This window comes from Pan paniscus, chromosome 4 (genome assembly GCF_029289425.2).
Source record: "Pan paniscus chromosome 4, NHGRI_mPanPan1-v2.0_pri, whole genome shotgun sequence".
Taxonomy (NCBI): Eukaryota; Metazoa; Chordata; class Mammalia; order Primates; family Hominidae; genus Pan; species Pan paniscus.
The window spans coordinates 36,239,837-36,257,058 of NC_073253.2; the positions used below are offsets into that span (position 1 = coordinate 36,239,837).

The 17,222-nt window shown below is 39.9% G+C and overlaps 1 protein-coding gene across 2 annotated transcripts in view; it reads left to right on the top strand.

Moving 5' to 3' along the window:
* The window catches only part of DMGDH (dimethylglycine dehydrogenase), a 72,442-nt gene that overhangs the window by 3,901 nt on the left and 51,319 nt on the right, over positions 1-17,222 (top strand). For both annotated transcript variants that reach the window (XM_003805049.5, XM_063604199.1), the window contains exons 2-5: positions 2,014-2,188; positions 9,891-9,989; positions 11,451-11,615; positions 14,305-14,509. In XM_003805049.5, the coding sequence (XP_003805097.1) occupies positions 2,014-2,188; positions 9,891-9,989; positions 11,451-11,615; positions 14,305-14,509 (644 nt within the window). The remainder of the gene's footprint in view (positions 1-2,013; positions 2,189-9,890; positions 9,990-11,450; positions 11,616-14,304; positions 14,510-17,222) is intronic.

Here is a 17,222-nt window from a genome sequence, read left to right on the forward strand (position 1 = left end):
CATAATGTCATATGCAACACATTGCTCACGTGTTTGTAGTGATGCTGGTTAAACAAACCTACTGTGCTGCCAGTCACATAAAGCTATAGTACATGCAATTACATACAGTACATAATGCTTGACAATGATAATAAATGACTGTGCTACTGGTTTATGTATTTACTGCACTATACTTTAAATCATTATTTTACAGTATACTCCTACTTATAAAATAAAAAGTTAACAGTAAAATTGGCTCAGACAGGTCCTTCAGGAGGTATTCCTGAAGAAGGCATTGTTATCATAAGACATGACAGCTCTGGCCGGGCATGGTGGCTCACGCCTGTAATCCCAGCACTCTGGGAGGCTAAGGCAGGTAGATCACTTGAGGCCAGGAGTTTAAGACCAGGCTGGCCAACATGGTGAAACTCCGTCTCCACTAAAAATACAAAAATTAGCTGGGCGTGTTGATACCTGTCTGTAATCCCAGCTACTCGGGAGGCTGAGGCACAAGAATCGCTTCAACCTGGGAGGTGGAATTTGCAAAGATGGCACCACTACACTCCAGCCTGGGTGACAGAGTGAGACCCTGTCTCAAAAAAAAAAAAGGAAAAGAAAAGAAAAAGAGATGACAGCTGTGTATGTGTTATTGCCCCTGAAGACCTTCCAGTGGGACAAGATTTGGAGGTGTGAAGACAGTGATATTGATGATCCTGACCCTGTGTATGCCTAGGCTAATGTGTGTGTTTGTGTCTTAGTTTTTAATAAAAAAGTTTGAGGTCAGGCACAGTGGCTCATGCCTGTAATCCCAGCACTCTGGGAGGCCAAGGCTGGAGGATCACTTGAGGTCAGGAGTTCAAGACCAGCCTGGCCAACGTGGTGAAACCTCATCTCTACCAAAAACACAAAAATTAGCTGGGTGTGGTGGTGCACACCTGTAATCCCAGCTACATGGGAGGCTGAGGCAGGAGAATTGCTTGAACCCAGTAGGTGGAGGTTGCAGTGAGCCAAGATCAAGCCACTGTACTCTAGGCTGGGCAAAAGAGTAAGACTCTGCCTTGGAAAAAAAAAAGTTTGAAAAGTTAAAAAAATATATATTTTTTTTAATAGAAAAAAGGTTCCAGAATAAGGATATAAAGAAATAAAATATTTCTATATAGCTGTAGAATGTGTTTGCATTTAAACTGTTATTACAAAAATCAAAAAAAATTTAAAAGTTTATAAAATAATGAAGTTATAGTAAGCTGTTAATTTATTATTGAAAGAAGAAAAATACATTTAAAAATAGAGTAGCCTAAATGTACAGTGTTGATAAAGTCTACAGTAGTGTACAGTAATGTCCTAGGCCTTCACATTCACTCACCTCTCACTCAGACTCATCTAGAGCAACTTCCAGTCCTACAAGCTTGATTCATGGTAAAGTACCCTAGACAGCTGTACCATTTTAAATCTTTTTTTTTTTTCCTTTTGAGACAGGGCCTCACTCTGTCTGCTAGGTTTGAGTGTAGTGGCGCAGTCATGGCTCACTGCAGCTTCAACCTCCTGGGCTCAAGCAGTCCTCTTACCTCGGCCTCCCAAGTAGCTGGGACTATAGGCATGTGCCACCAAGCCTGGATAATTTTTGTATTTTTTATAGAGACGGGGCTTCGTCATGTTGCCCAGGGTTGTCTTGAACTCCTGGGCTCAGGCAATCTTCCCATCTCGGCCTTCCAAAGTGCTGGGATTACAGGTGTGCGTCACCAAACCTGACCTGTTCTCTAGATTCTTTGAAAAAAAGAAGCTACTTGTTCATTTCTTTGGCTATAGTAGCTACAATGGACCAGAATCATTATATGGAATGGGGCTCAACCACCCCTCCCCCGACCAGGTTGCCTAAATCACAGTTTAGATGCTCCAAATTATTAAATCAGTATCATGCAAATCTCAGTCAGTGGGTGTTAAGTACTAGAGAAACGGGTAAGGGGAAGTGCTTTAGGCCAGAACTATAGCTACCATAGCTGATTGAAGTTCCCATTTTAACTTTCCCTCTTCCAGAGAGGAAAAACCACCCTTATCTGCAGAAACACAATGGAAAGACAGAGCAGAAACAGTGATCATTGGAGGTGGCTGTGTTGGTGTGAGTCTGGCTTATCACCTGGCCAAAGCAGGGATGAAAGATGTGGTCCTGCTGGAGAAATCAGAGCTCACGGCTGGATCTACCTGGCACGCAGTAAGAAAAGCACCCCAAACTGTCATAAGCGTGGAATTGTGCATGAGTAAAGTCCATTTCCTTCCCATTCACAACTCCCAACTGTGAGCTCTTTAGAGTGTGTTCCCCTTCAATAGCGTTGGAAGTGCAGTTGTAGTTTAACTGGTGTACTTCCAGATGACGACCAATATTTATGATGTCTTTATCTTGAACAGATGGCTTCTGGATTCGAATCCTGGCTTTGCAATTTTCTACCCTTGTGTGACTTTTGGCAAGTTACATAAGTTTCCATTTTCTGATGTCTTAATAGGAATATTAATAGTACTTACCTAATAGGATTGTGATGAAGATTGAGTTAACATGTGCAAAATTATTAAACACAAGGTATTGGATAATAAATGTCGGCTTTATATGGAAGGATACTGTCTGGGTGAGCCTGGATATGGGCCCAAGATCTTTACCTATACTCCCGTCACCTGCATTTGGTGGTCCTTTTATTTACTTATGGTTTTATTTATTTTTATTTTTTATTTTTTATTTTTTTTGAAATGGAGTCTCGCTGTTCCCAGGCTGGAGTGCAATGGCGCGATCTCGGCTCACTGCAACTTCCGCCTCCCAGGTTCAAGCGATTCTCTTGCCTCAGCCTTCTGAGTAGCTGCGACTACAGGTGCACACCACCACACCCAGCTAATTTTTGTATTTTTAGTAGAGACGGGGTTTCACCGTGTTGGTCAGGCTGGTCTCGATCTCTTGACCTCATGATCCGCCTGCCTTGGCCTCCCAAAGTGCTGAGATTACAGGAGTGAACCACTGCGCCTGGCCTTATGGTTTTAATTTTATGCTGTGAGATGATAGTTTGGCCCCCTGAGGACTTGAATATGAGGACTGCAAAAGTGTGGCACAGCTTTTGTGTTACATGAGACACAGGCCAAGTCAGTCTTGCATTCTTCATGGTATGCTTAATTGTTCCAGGGCTGCGCCATAATTGGCTAGGCTTACCTGGAAAGCTGCCCACGTAGATGAAGGGATTGACACTGCTGTCATATTGCCAAACCAGGGATTTCTGACATCATTTAGGGATGGGAGAGGAAGTTTTTAGGACTGCTGGTGCAGTTTTCTTTTGGGCAGCGTTAGCCCCTGCTCATCATCCCATTTCATCATTAGCCTTCCTTGGCTGAGAAGAGGGAACCTCACTTTGAGGGGCTTTTTGACATCTACTATGTGCTCAAAGTATAGGGTGGAGAGTCTAGCATGAAAAGGATTGCCTGCTTCCAGCTGAATCTGGGGGAGAGTGCTGCCCAGACTTATAAGCCCAAAGACCTTGCCCTTGTGGAACTCACATTCTGGTGGGGCAGGCAGAAAACACCTATCAATGCTACAGAGTAATCACCATGAAGAAAAGTAAAATACAGTCAAGGATGCAAAATGATGGAGGAGGAGAAGAAGGAGGTGCTAGGGAGGATGTTTCAAAGAGGCGACCTGCCAACAGAGACCAGGGAGCAGTGAGCCAGGGGGCCATGAGGCTATTCCGGAAAGATCATTTAGGCAGGGAAATGTAGGCAAGTGGAAATACCCTTCGAGGGAGGGCTTACACCCTCTCACCACTTCTGAATTGTTACTGAGGGCATATGCTTTAATGTTTGAATTACTTATTTGCTCACTTATATACTGATTTAATGTGACCTGCATTGGATTTTATCACTATTATTATTATCATTATTTTTTGAGACAGGGTCTTTCTCTGTTGCCCAGGCTGGAGTGCAGTGGTGCAATCATAGCTCACTATAAGCACAAACTCCTGGGCTCAAGCAATCCTCCCAATTAGCTAGGATTATACAGGTGTGGGCTACCATGCCCAGCTATTTTCTTAATTTTTTTAGAAATGGGGGTCTCACTATGTTGCCCGGGCTGGTCTTGAACTCCTGGCCTCAAATCATCCTCCAGCCTCAACCTCCCAAGACTTTAGAATTACAGGCATGAGCCATCGCACCTGGCCTGACCTGCATTTTAGAAGAGGTTACGGGATTCCTTGAAATTTTATTTCTTAGATGTCCCATGAATAAAGAGCAACATACCCTTAATCTAAAAGTTAACTATGCAAAATATTTTTTTCTTAAACACAAAGATACCAAAGTGAGTGGGGAAAGGCATTATCCTGCTTTGCATACAAGGTATTAGGGTATGGTTTACAAAATAAGGATCCATGCAATGTGAGTTCAAGGTGGAATCAGGCATCAGAAGCCAGGTTATTTGGCCCCCTTGGAATAAAAGAGAGTTGTCCTAGGAAGTTGATTCTAGGGTTTTTTGCAAGTCAAAGATGCCTCCCTCTGAGCAGCAGCATGAAGAAATCCAACATATTAGGTGTTGTGTGTGTGTGTGTGTGTGTGTGTGTATGTGTGTTTGAGACAGAGTTTCACTCTGTCACCCAGGCTGGAGTGCAGTGGCGTGATCATGACTCACTGCAGCCTCAACCTACGGGCTCAAGCAATGCTCTCACATCAGCACCTGTAGCTGGGACCACAGGTGTGCACAACCACGCCTTGCTAATTTTTAAAGTTTTTTGTAGAGATGAGGTCTCCCTATGTTGTCCAGGCTGGTCTCAAACTCCTGGGCTCAAGCAGTCCTCCCACTTAAGCCTCCCAAAGTGCTGGGATTATAGGCTTGAGCCACTAAGCCTGGCCACATTGATTTTTTTTTTTTTTTTTTTTTTTTGAGACAGAGTCTCACTCTGTTGCCAGGCTGGAGTACAGTGGCATGATCTCAGCTCACTGCAACCTCCATCTCCTGGGTTCAAGTGATTCTCTGCCTCAGCCTACCAAGTAGCTGGGACTACAGGTGCGCACCACCACACCCAGCTAATTTTTGTATTTTTTGTAGAGATGAGGTTTCACCATGTTGGCCAGGATGGTCTCAATCTCTTGACCTCGTGATCTGCCCTGCTCGGCCTCCCAAAGTGCTGGGATTACAGGCGTGAGCCACCGCTCCAGGCTGATATTAGGAATTTTTAACACCGAGATATTTGTGGAGTAGATCTGAGAATAAGGAAGGTTGCAGAGCCAGCTAACAAGAGGCAGACTATAAAAATAAAGGCAGTTTCCCTGAAGCACGATATGTGCTCCGTGAGAGAAGTGTCTGGAGAGTGTGGGAATCAAATGCTTGGAGAGGAAAGCACAGCCTGCAAAGTGAATCTTCTAAATGGAAGCACAAATCCATAAATCCTAAGGTTTTAACAAGACTGCTTTGTCAGCTCATGATATACCTAATAGGATAGAGCATTTCATGTGGATGCAGGGAAACAAGAGAGGATGGAGTAAGAAGGAAGTTTGGAGCTTGGGATCCCGAGAAGGGGCTGCCCTTGGGGATGGTACCAAAGTAGATGTTTGGAGAGCTGAGGACTGAAGATTCAGGATGATCCATTTGGGGTGTAGGAGGTGATATAAGAACTTTCCATTTGTTTTTGTCTGCAAATGTAAGAAAGAAGTTAAGCTTTACTGATATTTATAAATAACCCTCACATTTGATGTGGATGATGTGTTGTGTATGATTTCAAGGTTGACTACGCGGGAGGTTGGCACTTCATGATGGGAGTGTCCTCATTCTTTCTCTTGTCTTCCGTATACCATCACATGGTGCAGATTGCGTGCTATAGGATATCACTATTGTGATTAGCTTTATAGAAATAGGGCTTTAAATAATATCATGTGTGATGAAAGGGAGAGGGGTGAACTTTGGAGTGTTGTATTACATACAGGTTTCCTGGTTATCTACTAGCAGTAGCTAAAAAGTTGTGAATGCAAATGGCTGCCAGTGATTTCTACATAGCAGATTATATATTTAAAAAAATAGATGCAGCCTGTCCCTTCACAGAAAAAGTGATACTTTCAGTAGGTGAGAAATAATTGCCTTTTGCAAAATAGTCCTGTTGGGAAAACAGCATTTTGAAAAGGGATGTTTGGAAATGTTGGTATTATTATTAGGTTTTCTGCCCCAAAATGATATGTATCACATAGAAAAACTCTCATATATGTGAGAAATAAACTTTTAGTCCATTTCAAATTTTTTCTAAATGAGGAGTTTCAACAGGATTTGTTCCCATTTACTTAAAATACAAAAAATGCAATACCCTCCAACTAGTTTGTAACAACAACAGGCAGACACAAAACATGAAACGTCATAGTCAAATGTGAAGAGAAACCTTCATATGGGTGTGGACTGAGGTAGAGGAAGGGGTGTCAGGATGCAGAGACACAGCCAATCGTGCACTTCTCTCACTTGGGTGTGTGCCTCACTGAGCGGTGTCTTCTGCAGCTATACAACCATTAAAAGCAGTCTCAAAATAACGTAAAGCCAGAACCAGGCCTTCACATCGCTGTATTACAAACGTTAAGGTAGCACAGATATTTTAATAGTGAAATGTATTAATCACATAGCTCTTGCTAAAATGTTCTTAATAAGCTTCATATTCAAAAGCTTTTCTACACAGTATATAAAATAAAAAGTGTTTTTGAGTACTTCACTTATTCTAAGTTGTTTTGTGTGTTTATGATCTCTATTAATATTTACATATCACATGTAAGGAAAGAAATACACGTATTTTAGTGGTTATATTCAAAACTTTGTGTTGGGTGTAAATGTATGAGTGAAAGATTTGGAGCCACTGGAATATAGGATGGTTTGACATCAGTCACTGGACTTTTTGAGGTAGTAGAGGCTCCTGAGAGAGGGAGAGGTTTGTTAAGGAGACAGGGGAAGCGCTAGTTAGCATCCGTTATGCTATCCATTATTTAGCATCCAGGGATGAATTTTCTAACTCCATCATTCCTTTTATCTTATTAATTGTCAGTCTAAGGAAGACCTTTACATTCTCCTGTACTTATTTATTTATTTATCTCAAGAAAGATTTATACATTCTTAATTTATTTGAAGGGTTGTAATTCTTAATGATTATATCTCCGTTTCATCTTCCCTTCCTTATCTTCTCTACCAACTACAATCACTTTTTCCAAACGACAGCTAAACTCCTTTCCTATGACTTCTGTGACCTTTCTGGCATCTTCTCTTTCCCTAGTTTCATAGTTACTATGTGTCTAGGACTCAATCATTTACCCTTGATTTAATTGTTTCCTGTATGAAAGTTTCATAACCTCAGACTATAAAATCCTGAGTGATAAGAACAATGTTTTCTCCTTCTTTCAGGCTTCTCATTTAATATGTCCTCGTTGAAGTCACAGAAGATTAAAACATTGTGCCATCTTCATATTCAAGCCTGGCACTTAAATTAACAAAAGATACCATGTGCAATATCACTTTCAAATAATTTAAATGGAAGCGCTAATATGGGTAGCCCCAAATTTTAAACACAGATTTTAAAAGCCAATATATAAAAGAAAGGGTATAAAAATTAAATAATTTCTATGTCTGAGTGAGAAAATTGAGTCCATATCTTACTTCTGACTATCGTAGCAGCAAGGAAAAGAGGGTAGTGTAAATTGTTCAGTAGAACTGGGAATACTGTTGCGGTAAGGGAGACTAACTTTTCCTTGACAACGAATTTCTAAAAGAATTTGTTACCTACACAAAGTACATTGGGCTAAATGTCTTCGGTAAGAGTTTTTGAAAAAATGAACCAATGTGACCTTTTCACATGAAAGAGAATTAACTTAAAATTTCTGGAGTGAGGGAGAAGAGGATTGCGTAGTGTAGATAGATAATTTTCCAGTGGTCTAGCTTAACCCAGGTATAAAGCTTACAGGATCTTGAGGAGTGGATGGTGATCAGTACCCTAGGCCAGGGCTTGTGATGACCAGATTTCTCAACTGAAAATATATATTGTCAGTTTTATATAGGACATATATATAGGAGATATGTTTAAGACAAAATGGGGGTCACTAGCAGATACCTGAAGGCCAGAGATTCTCTATTATTGAACCAGGAAAGTTTGCACGCACACTGGATACCAACATGTTAAAGCAGCAGGGCATGTTTGGCCATGAAGTTGAAGAGTTTGGCTTACAGGTGCATTGTAATGGAATCCCTTCTCTACTTCCACATGGAGCTGTGCTACTGGATGACCTATAAGCTGGGCCAGGATTTTTCTTAAAAAAAAAAAAAAATCAGCCATGGATATGTCCAGATGTTCGAACAAGTACTGGATGGAAGCCTCAGGGTTTTGGTTATAAAGGATGATTGACAAACTTTAATGGCATATTTGAGTGCAGGAGGATGAAATGCCCACCACTACCATAGAAGTACCTTATAAATACTCCTAAGTAGATTTTACTGTGAACAGATTGTGTTCTGATGAGCTTTCCAGGATAAATTAGCTGCCCAGTGAGGCCCCAGACACTTGAGAGAACCTGCTTCAAATAATTGCTTAGAATTCTTTTTCTGGATTCCACATTACATCTGCCAGATTTGAGAAAAGGAGTTTTAGTGTAGCTAATATTTAGATACTTTTTTCTAAGAATAATCAATCAATATTTATTCAACAAAGATTTGCAGTGTACCACCTATGTGCTCATCAAACAGGTTAAGCTTTGACAAAAGTCTGTTCACCTATTCATCAGGCTCCAGTGATAAGGAATTTTCTAATTCTTAAATTTTGCAATTTCAGGAAAGGGCCAGGAGGGCTGCTCCATTTAAGAGAAGGGTGGAGACTGGGTCAAAGAAGATCCTGTGCTTGTCCATGGTCCTTCTGCTTAAGGGAACACACACATGGTTTGCTGGCTTGAATCCACATTGTATGCCATTCCCCCATTACTTTTTTCTGTTCTTTTTTGAGACAGAGTCTCACTCTGTCACCCAGGCTGGAGTGCAATGGCGTGATCTTGGCTCACTGCAACCTCTGCCTCCCGGGTTCAAGCTATTCTCCTGCCTCAGCCTCCCAAGTAGCTGGGACTGCAGGCTTGCACCACCATGCCTGGCTAATTTTTTGTATTTTTAGTAGAGAAGGGGTTTCTCCATATTGGCCGGGCTGGTCTCAAACTCCTGACCTCAGGTAATCCACCCACCTCGGCCTCCCAAAGTGCTGGGATTACAGGCATGAGCCACCATGCCTGGCCTCCCCCATACTTTTATTTATTTATTTATTGAGATGGAGTTTTGCTCTTTTGCCCAGGCTGGAGTGCAGAGGCGTGATCTTGGCTCACTGCAAGCTCCGCCTTTTAGTTTCAAGCAATTCTGCTGCCTCAGCCTCCCGAGTAGCTGGGATTACAGGTGCCCGCCACCACGCCCAGCTAATTTTTGTATTTTTAATAGAGACGGGGTTTCACCATTTGTATTTTTAATAGAGACGGGGTTTCACCATGTTGGCCAGGCTGGTCTCGAACTCTTGACCTCATGATCTGCCCACCTTGGCCTCCCAACATACTTTTCTATATAGTCATATATAGGACTATATAGCACATAGTCCTAAACCTTTCATCTAAATCATCCCATTTCTGAATCTCTATACAACGCTATCCATGTTAACTTGTAGGGACTTAACATGTATGTTTATTGGCTGGCTCTCACTTTACTCACATAGTTCACATTGCTTCTTAAAACCTGTCATGAGCCTTATGCTCTGGTGTGCTCAAACTGGTGCTGATGTGTTCTTATCCCAAAGGACTGGCTGGTGCTTCTCAGTTTCTTTCCGCATTAAATTATTGCTTAACAGATAAACTGTCAACATTTTGAGAATGTTAATTTTTTTTCAGTATTTCTTTTCCTCTCTGCTTTTAAGGCAGGTTTAACAACTTACTTTCATCCTGGAATAAACTTGAAGAAAATACATTATGATAGCATCAAACTTTATGAGAAACTGGAAGAAGAAACTGGGCAGGTAAAGGCATTTAACTTGAAACTGTCTGTTAGGTCGGCCTCTCAGAAACATGTAAGATTTCTGAAGGATTTTGATGCATCATTGTGTATGACCGTGTGGAGTGCCTAATGTAGTAGAGGAATATGATGAGAGTTTAAGGTAAGAACCTCTAGAGTCTGCTTTAAAATCAACTTAATTTCTCAAAGTATATTATTCATGTCATGAACCATTCTTTATTTTTTAAATGAAGAAAGAATAAAAAGCAGCTTTCAAAAGTATCTTTAGCCAGTTACTATATCTAGAAACTAAGAAATTGGAGTCTTTCAGCAATTGCATTGCAAAGGATCTGACGATAGAATGTACCAGATTGTCCCATGACTCTGAACAGTACTTCATTAAGAGCCCCTCACTTTCATGTTTATCCCTTCTCATATTTACTCAAACTCTCAAAATAAAATGGCAGGCAAAAGAGTATCCATAGGCTAAGACTGAGGTCTCAAATTTTCCATGTCACTTCCCTTGCCTAAACCATCCAATGGCTCCCCACAGTCTGCCAGACAAAGCCAAAGGATTAGCGTGGCCTTAGGAACATGACCTTTGTCAGCTGACCTCTGCCTGCTGTCCCAACAGTTTCTTTTTCCATTCTTCCCTCTGCTTATCTGCTTCAGCTACTCTCAATAACATATAGTTTTGGAATGTGCTGAGCTCTCTCAAATCACCACTTTTTGTTTTTGTTGTGTTCTGTTTTCTGCTGCTTCCCCTGGCCCCATCTTCGGCATCCACCTTCCCTGGGGTCACCACCTTTGAGAAGCCTTCCTTGACTTTTCCTGCCTGCTAGGCAGGTCAAAGCTGGAGGTCCCATCTCTTGGTTCTCAGAGCATTTGTGCACACCTCTTTTATAACTTGAATCTCTCTCTATTGTAATTGTTGATTTACTTGTTGGTCCTCCCTACAAGTAACTTGAGGGCAAGGGCTATATCTTTTATCTCTGTAACTGAGTGCTTGGCAAACTGAAGGACTTTAATAAATGTCAAATGAATGTTTACTTCAATTCAGACAATCTAAGCATTGCAACATTTTGATTCTGCATGATCTCTCCTTAAATTTTTTGTCTTTCTCTTTTTCATACAGTTTTTGTTCACGCTGTACATTAACACTCATTCCATGCTACTGTGATTTTGCATTTAGCTGTCTGTCTTCAACTGTGGGGTGTAAATTCCACTTAGGCAGAGTCTTTACCTTTCTTGTTCACCCCTACACCTGTGGGGCTTAGAATAGTGCCTGGCTCCAAACAGGCACTTAGTAAATATGGTAGTTGCTGAATAAGTGTCTTTTAATAAGATGCAAATATTTTAATAGTTATTTCTTTCACTTGTAATAAATCTTTTTGTACAGCTGCATTTTCATTATACTGGAGCAGAACCATGTTTGAGTACCAAACAATGACTTATTTATATGCTCTCACTGGAATTATTGTCACAGGTGGTGGGATTCCATCAGCCAGGTAGTATCAGACTTGCTACCACCCCTGTAAGGGTAGATGAATTTAAATATCAAATGACTCGGACTGGCTGGCATGCAACAGAACAGTATCTCATTGAACCTGAAAAAATTCAAGAGATGTTCCCTTTACTCAACATGAATAAGGTATTTATCTTAAGGGCATTTTTACCATTTGTTGACTTAAGTAAAAATTAGAAAAAGTTATTAAGAAGTTAACTAAAAACAGAAAACTTGGTACACACATTTTAAATGTGGCAAAATCATATGATTAATTTTGGAATTTGGGTAACTTACAAGATGGGCTGTTATATACAGTAAATGATATATAAAAAGGTAATGACAAATCTTGTTAGTTTTTCACCTTGACAATTGATTAAACATTTTCAATACCTTTCCATTATTGTGTCCCCCAGATCTAAGGGTTTCCATACACAAACCTTCTGTTTGAGAACTGCAGAGAGAATGATAACCTGATATGATAAATGTCTAGAAAGACTGTGGTATTAAAATGTTTTAAAAATCAAATTAAGAAATGCCATGGTACGTTGCTCTACAAATATCACCTAGCTTGTAGCTGTACTCCCCTTACAGACTCTGTGCTAGGTACGGATCTAGATTTATACCACATTTGCCTGACAGAACCTACTTGACATGAAATTTAGTGTTTTTTCCTACTGGGTAATAATTCCTTTTGAATAATAATAACAATGGCTAACACTTACTGTAGCACATATTTATGTACCAGTTAGTATGCTAAGTCCTTACATGCATAATTTCATGGCACATATTTATGTACCAGTTAGTATGTTAAGTCCTTACATGCATAATTTCATGTAATCTTCACAATAATAGTATGGGGCAGGCTGGATGCCATGGCTCACTCCTGTAATCCCAGCATGTGGTAAGGCCAAGGTGGGGGGATTGCTTGAGGCGAGGAGTTCAAGATTAGCCTAGGCAACATACTGAGACCTCGTCTCACACACTCACACACACACACAAAATTAACTGAGTGTGGGGTAGTAGGATTCCGTCTGTAGTCCTAGCTACTAGGGAGGCTGAGGCAAGAGGATCTCTTGAGCCCAGGAGTTTGAGGTTATAGTGAGCTATGATTACACTACTGCACTCCAGCCTGAGCAACAAAGTGAGAGCCTGTCTCTAAAATTTCAGAAATAAAAAAAAAGTTTATATCTATATCTACGTTATGTGGTATATATTATTGTTAAACAGGAAATTTTAGCTCAGACAGTTTACATAGTGAGCCCAAGCTCATTCACTAGAAAGAGCTGGAGTAGAGATTTAAACCCATGCTCTCTGACTCCCTTGCATTATACATCTTGCCCAAGTGTATCAGATGGGGCTGTTGGGGAAACACATGCTTATTTCCCTGCTGGTGACCACTGCAGCAGTTCCCATCTCTGAGGGTTTGTATCATTGACTTGGGTGCTAGGGTTGTTTGCCTTTGCGAGTCTTCACAGGCTGCTGGCACTCCCTTGTCTATAGTTGTGTGTGATACCAGTGTGATGGCAGATTGGTGTTGCACTGCATTGTCTGCATTGAAATTTTACCTCCACTACCAGTAAGGATATACTTACATTTGTTTATATGTCAATCCTGAATGCTTTGCTGGAACTCCTCACTATCATGAATTTTTCTCAAGGGCATTCATTAAGCAATGGGAATATGTGTGAAGGGTATTCTCTGCATCTGGGAGAAGGTACCAAACCAAACAGATGTGGGATCACTACAACGAGGTCCTATCCATTATAAAACACCTGTGTGACATTTGGAAGTCTTTAGAAATGTGAATTCCCTTAAAATAGAAAGTCCCTTGCACAAGACCTATAATAAATGAAAGGATTGAATTCGTAATCAAAAACTTCCCACAAAGAAAACCCCAGGCCTGGATGACTTCACTAGTTAATTTGACCAGATATGTAGAGAAGACTTAATGCCAATCTCTCTCAAACTCTTCCAAAATAGAAGAGTGAATGCCTCTCAACTCATTCTATGAGGCCAGTATTGCCCTGATAACAAAATCAGACAAAGGCATCCCCCCAAAAAGAAAGACTGGTATCCCTTTTGAACATAGATACAAAAATCCTCAACAAAATACTAGCAAACTGAATTCAGCAACATATAAAACAGATTATGCAGTATGACCAAATGGAATGTATTCCAGGAATGCAGGGTTGGTTTAACATCTAAAAATTAATCAATGTAACAATACCACATTAATAGAATAAAGGACAAAACTACACAATTATTTCAATAGATACAGAAACGACATTTGACAAAAGCTCCTTGCTTGTATTTGGTGCTCAGCCAATTTTTGTTGAATAGATGAGACCCATATATAATACTTCACTGATCATTCTATCAACCTATCCCATCTGAGTTTCATTCTTCTTTGTTTTCCCCACAGTACCTTGCCTGAAGGCCTAAAACAAAGTAGATATGCAAGAATTAATTGTTGAATGATTGAATCAAACATAAATTTCCTGACACCAGATATATCATTTAACATGTGAATTTATTAACAGTATTAAAAATTAAATATAAATTATAATTGATATATCAGTTGGAATTAGATTTGTCTTCAAATGTCAGAAACCAAAATAAGAAGGTGTAAACAAGATAGAGGTTTATTTCTCTTTCTTTTCAGCAGTCCAGGACTTGAATGGTGGCTTTTTCATGAAGTCTTCAGGGACCCAGTCACTTTCCAGATCAAGAAACACTTTTGAAGTCCAGTTTTACTAAACGTTTACTAGCAGGATATATTTTTACTGAGTAATAAGTATATGTTTGAGTATTGACTCTGGTATGATTGATTTAGGTTTTAGCTGGATTGTATAATCCTGGAGATGGTCACATTGATCCTTATTCTCTAACTATGGCACTGGCTGCTGGGGCTAGGAAATATGGTGCCCTTTTAAAATATCCTGCACCAGTAACTTCTCTGAAAGCCAGGTCAGATGGAACATGGGACGTTGAAACACCACAGGGGTCTATGAGAGCAAATAGAATTGTGAATGCTGCAGGTAAGCATATCATTTTTTTGAAATTTGTGTTTTTTAAGTGCCAAAGAAAGAAGATATTTAGCCGTAATGTTTTGTACGATGGACGTTGTCATGAAGCACTGTGATGCTCCCAAGTTAAACATTTTGTCTGTTTCTAAGTGACAAAGCCCTCCCTCTATCACTTTGCTCTTGGTGGATGCGCTATCACTCTGTCCTTGGTTATCCAAAAAAAGTTGCTTATTTTCTCCATTCTGCATTTTATTTTGCTCCAGATTGTGTTTTTCCAAATTATGTTTATTTTTCCTTCCTGTATTCACTGTTTCTCTATATGAATAACCAGATTCTAGTGTTGAAGTTCATAAGCATCCTCTTTGTGTCCAATTTGCTTTTTAGGGCAGATTTGATCATTTGGGTTCTCTCTCATCCATTGCTGATGACTTTTGACTCTAGTTGAAAAAGTTTTTAAACGCTTTTCCTTCTAGAACATTATTAAACATATTTCATAATCTTCTCTTTTTGTTGTTCTGTTACAGTTTGGACTCAGAGTAGTGAAGCCAAAAGGGATATTTGGGATAATCCAACAACACACTCATTTTCATTTGCAGAGGCAAGGTCCAAAAGGGTCATGTTACTTGGCCAAGTGGCCACTGATCGTTATGTCAGAGCCAGGACTGGGATCTGGCCTTTTGATTCTTGAGTTAATACACTTTCTAATAGGTGGATTGCATGTCAAGTCATTTTCAAGTATCACACATGCAAAATAAATTACAGTGAAAATGCTTGTGCAGTCTAAACTGGGATAATAGTCTATATTTTCCTATGGTTTATAATGTTTCCTTTAAAACCTAAAATAAGCATGAGGCAGTGACTGATTTTCTTTGAGCTCTTGCTTAAATTATAAAATGAAAACAATCTTTATTATTTATCAGATCAAATGATATCCCATGAGGACAAGGCAGAAACCCATACCCTTATGATTCTTTCCTCTGTATTGTAACTTTTGAGATAGATATATATATATATATATATATATATATTTTTTTTTTTTTTTTTTTTTTTTGAGACAAAGTTTTGCTCTTGTGCCCCAGGCTGGAGTGCAATGGCACGATCTCGGCTCACTGCAACCCGGTTTCAAGCGATTCTCCTGCCTCGGCCTCCTGAGTGGCAGGAATAACAGGCGCCTGCCACCACGCCCGGCTAATTTTTGTATTTTTAGTAGAGACGGGGTTTCACCATGTTGCCCAGGCTCCTCTCGAACTCCTGACCTCAGGTGATCTACCCGCCTCGGCCTCCCAAAGTGCTAGGATTACAGGCGTGCGCCACTGCGTCCAGCCAATTGATATTATTTTTAACAAAGCATTTTTAGTGGTCCTAGAGAAAAAGTCATGTCTTCAATATTTAAGTGTCTAAATTAGTTATTTCCAAATTTCTCTCACCCATGCCTCCTATTTGAAAAGCCATAAAATCTCATGCTTTCTTTAATATAATTTGAAATTTGCAATAATATAAAATAACTTGCCTAAAAAATAAGAGCAGTGGTACAATACAACGTTGCATTGTTTTTAAGGCTCACTTTCCCTCCAGTCTCCATCTGACACTATCCTCTCTTAATGTCCTTAGGAATCTCTGGTCTAAATTCTGTCAGAAAACTTAGGGCAATGAAATAATTCAGACTTTTTTCTAAGTAGCAAGGATTCTTTGTAATTTTGCAACTTTTTCTATAGTCTCATGAATTCAGGCCCTAAAAACATTTGACTGTTTTCATCATTATAGCAAATACTAAAGTAACATACTGAGACTTCCACATCCAGCACCTGTGGCAGACATTGCTAATTAATCGCTGCACTCATTTCAGATGGACTTGGACAAAGCCCCACCATTTTTCTCAACACAGTACTTTAGGCAATCATACATTCCTGATTGACATTTTGAGAAATAACATAGAAGACCTTAATTTAACACATTTATCCATTGTTTTCCTAAAATGGATAAACATATGTACATAATGAATTGTCATTGTAATACATTTTTTTTCTAAACTACATACTGTAACAAAAAGGAATCACTGAAGAGGAAGATAGAATGATCTCCAAAGAGATCTGACCTAAACCCATAACACTAGTTACCAGATGAAGCTTTCTCTGCAGCTGTGAAATCTTGTGGGGTGATGGGGTGCAGGAGGGCAGGGAAAGGAGGTCCTTGAGAACAGCTTGTCTCGTACGAGCCTGGAAAACAAGTCCCTGGTATTAGGACAGTGTGGCCCTGCATGGAGTGGTAATGCCTCCCTTTTTCCCTTGTTCTTGTGCTTTTTGCCCAGCCACTTCCAATCCCTTTTCCTAGTAACTCCAGGCATTTCCTTGCTGAAACTTGTGGGAAGTAGCTTATCTCAATTCTTTATCTCATTTAGATCAGATCTCTGCTCCCTAATCTTTTTTTTTTTCTTTTTCTCTTCCATCGGGCAAAATTACCAAGAAAATCTAACTGATTACATATTAGTAGTCCACAGGAGGTGTGGAGGGGTGTGTGTGTGTGTGTGTGTATGTGTGTTTTTAATTATCTGTAAGTCTGTTTTCAAAACATCTGTATTTAAAAGATAGAAGATTCCCCAAAGGGTAAGCCTCAGTAATTGGGAACAAAAGTTTGGATATGCTCCCTTTTAGAACTGAAGCTAGCAAAGACCAGTTTTATGAACAAAAGCAACTATCTCAGAAGTCATCATGCTATAATAAAATGA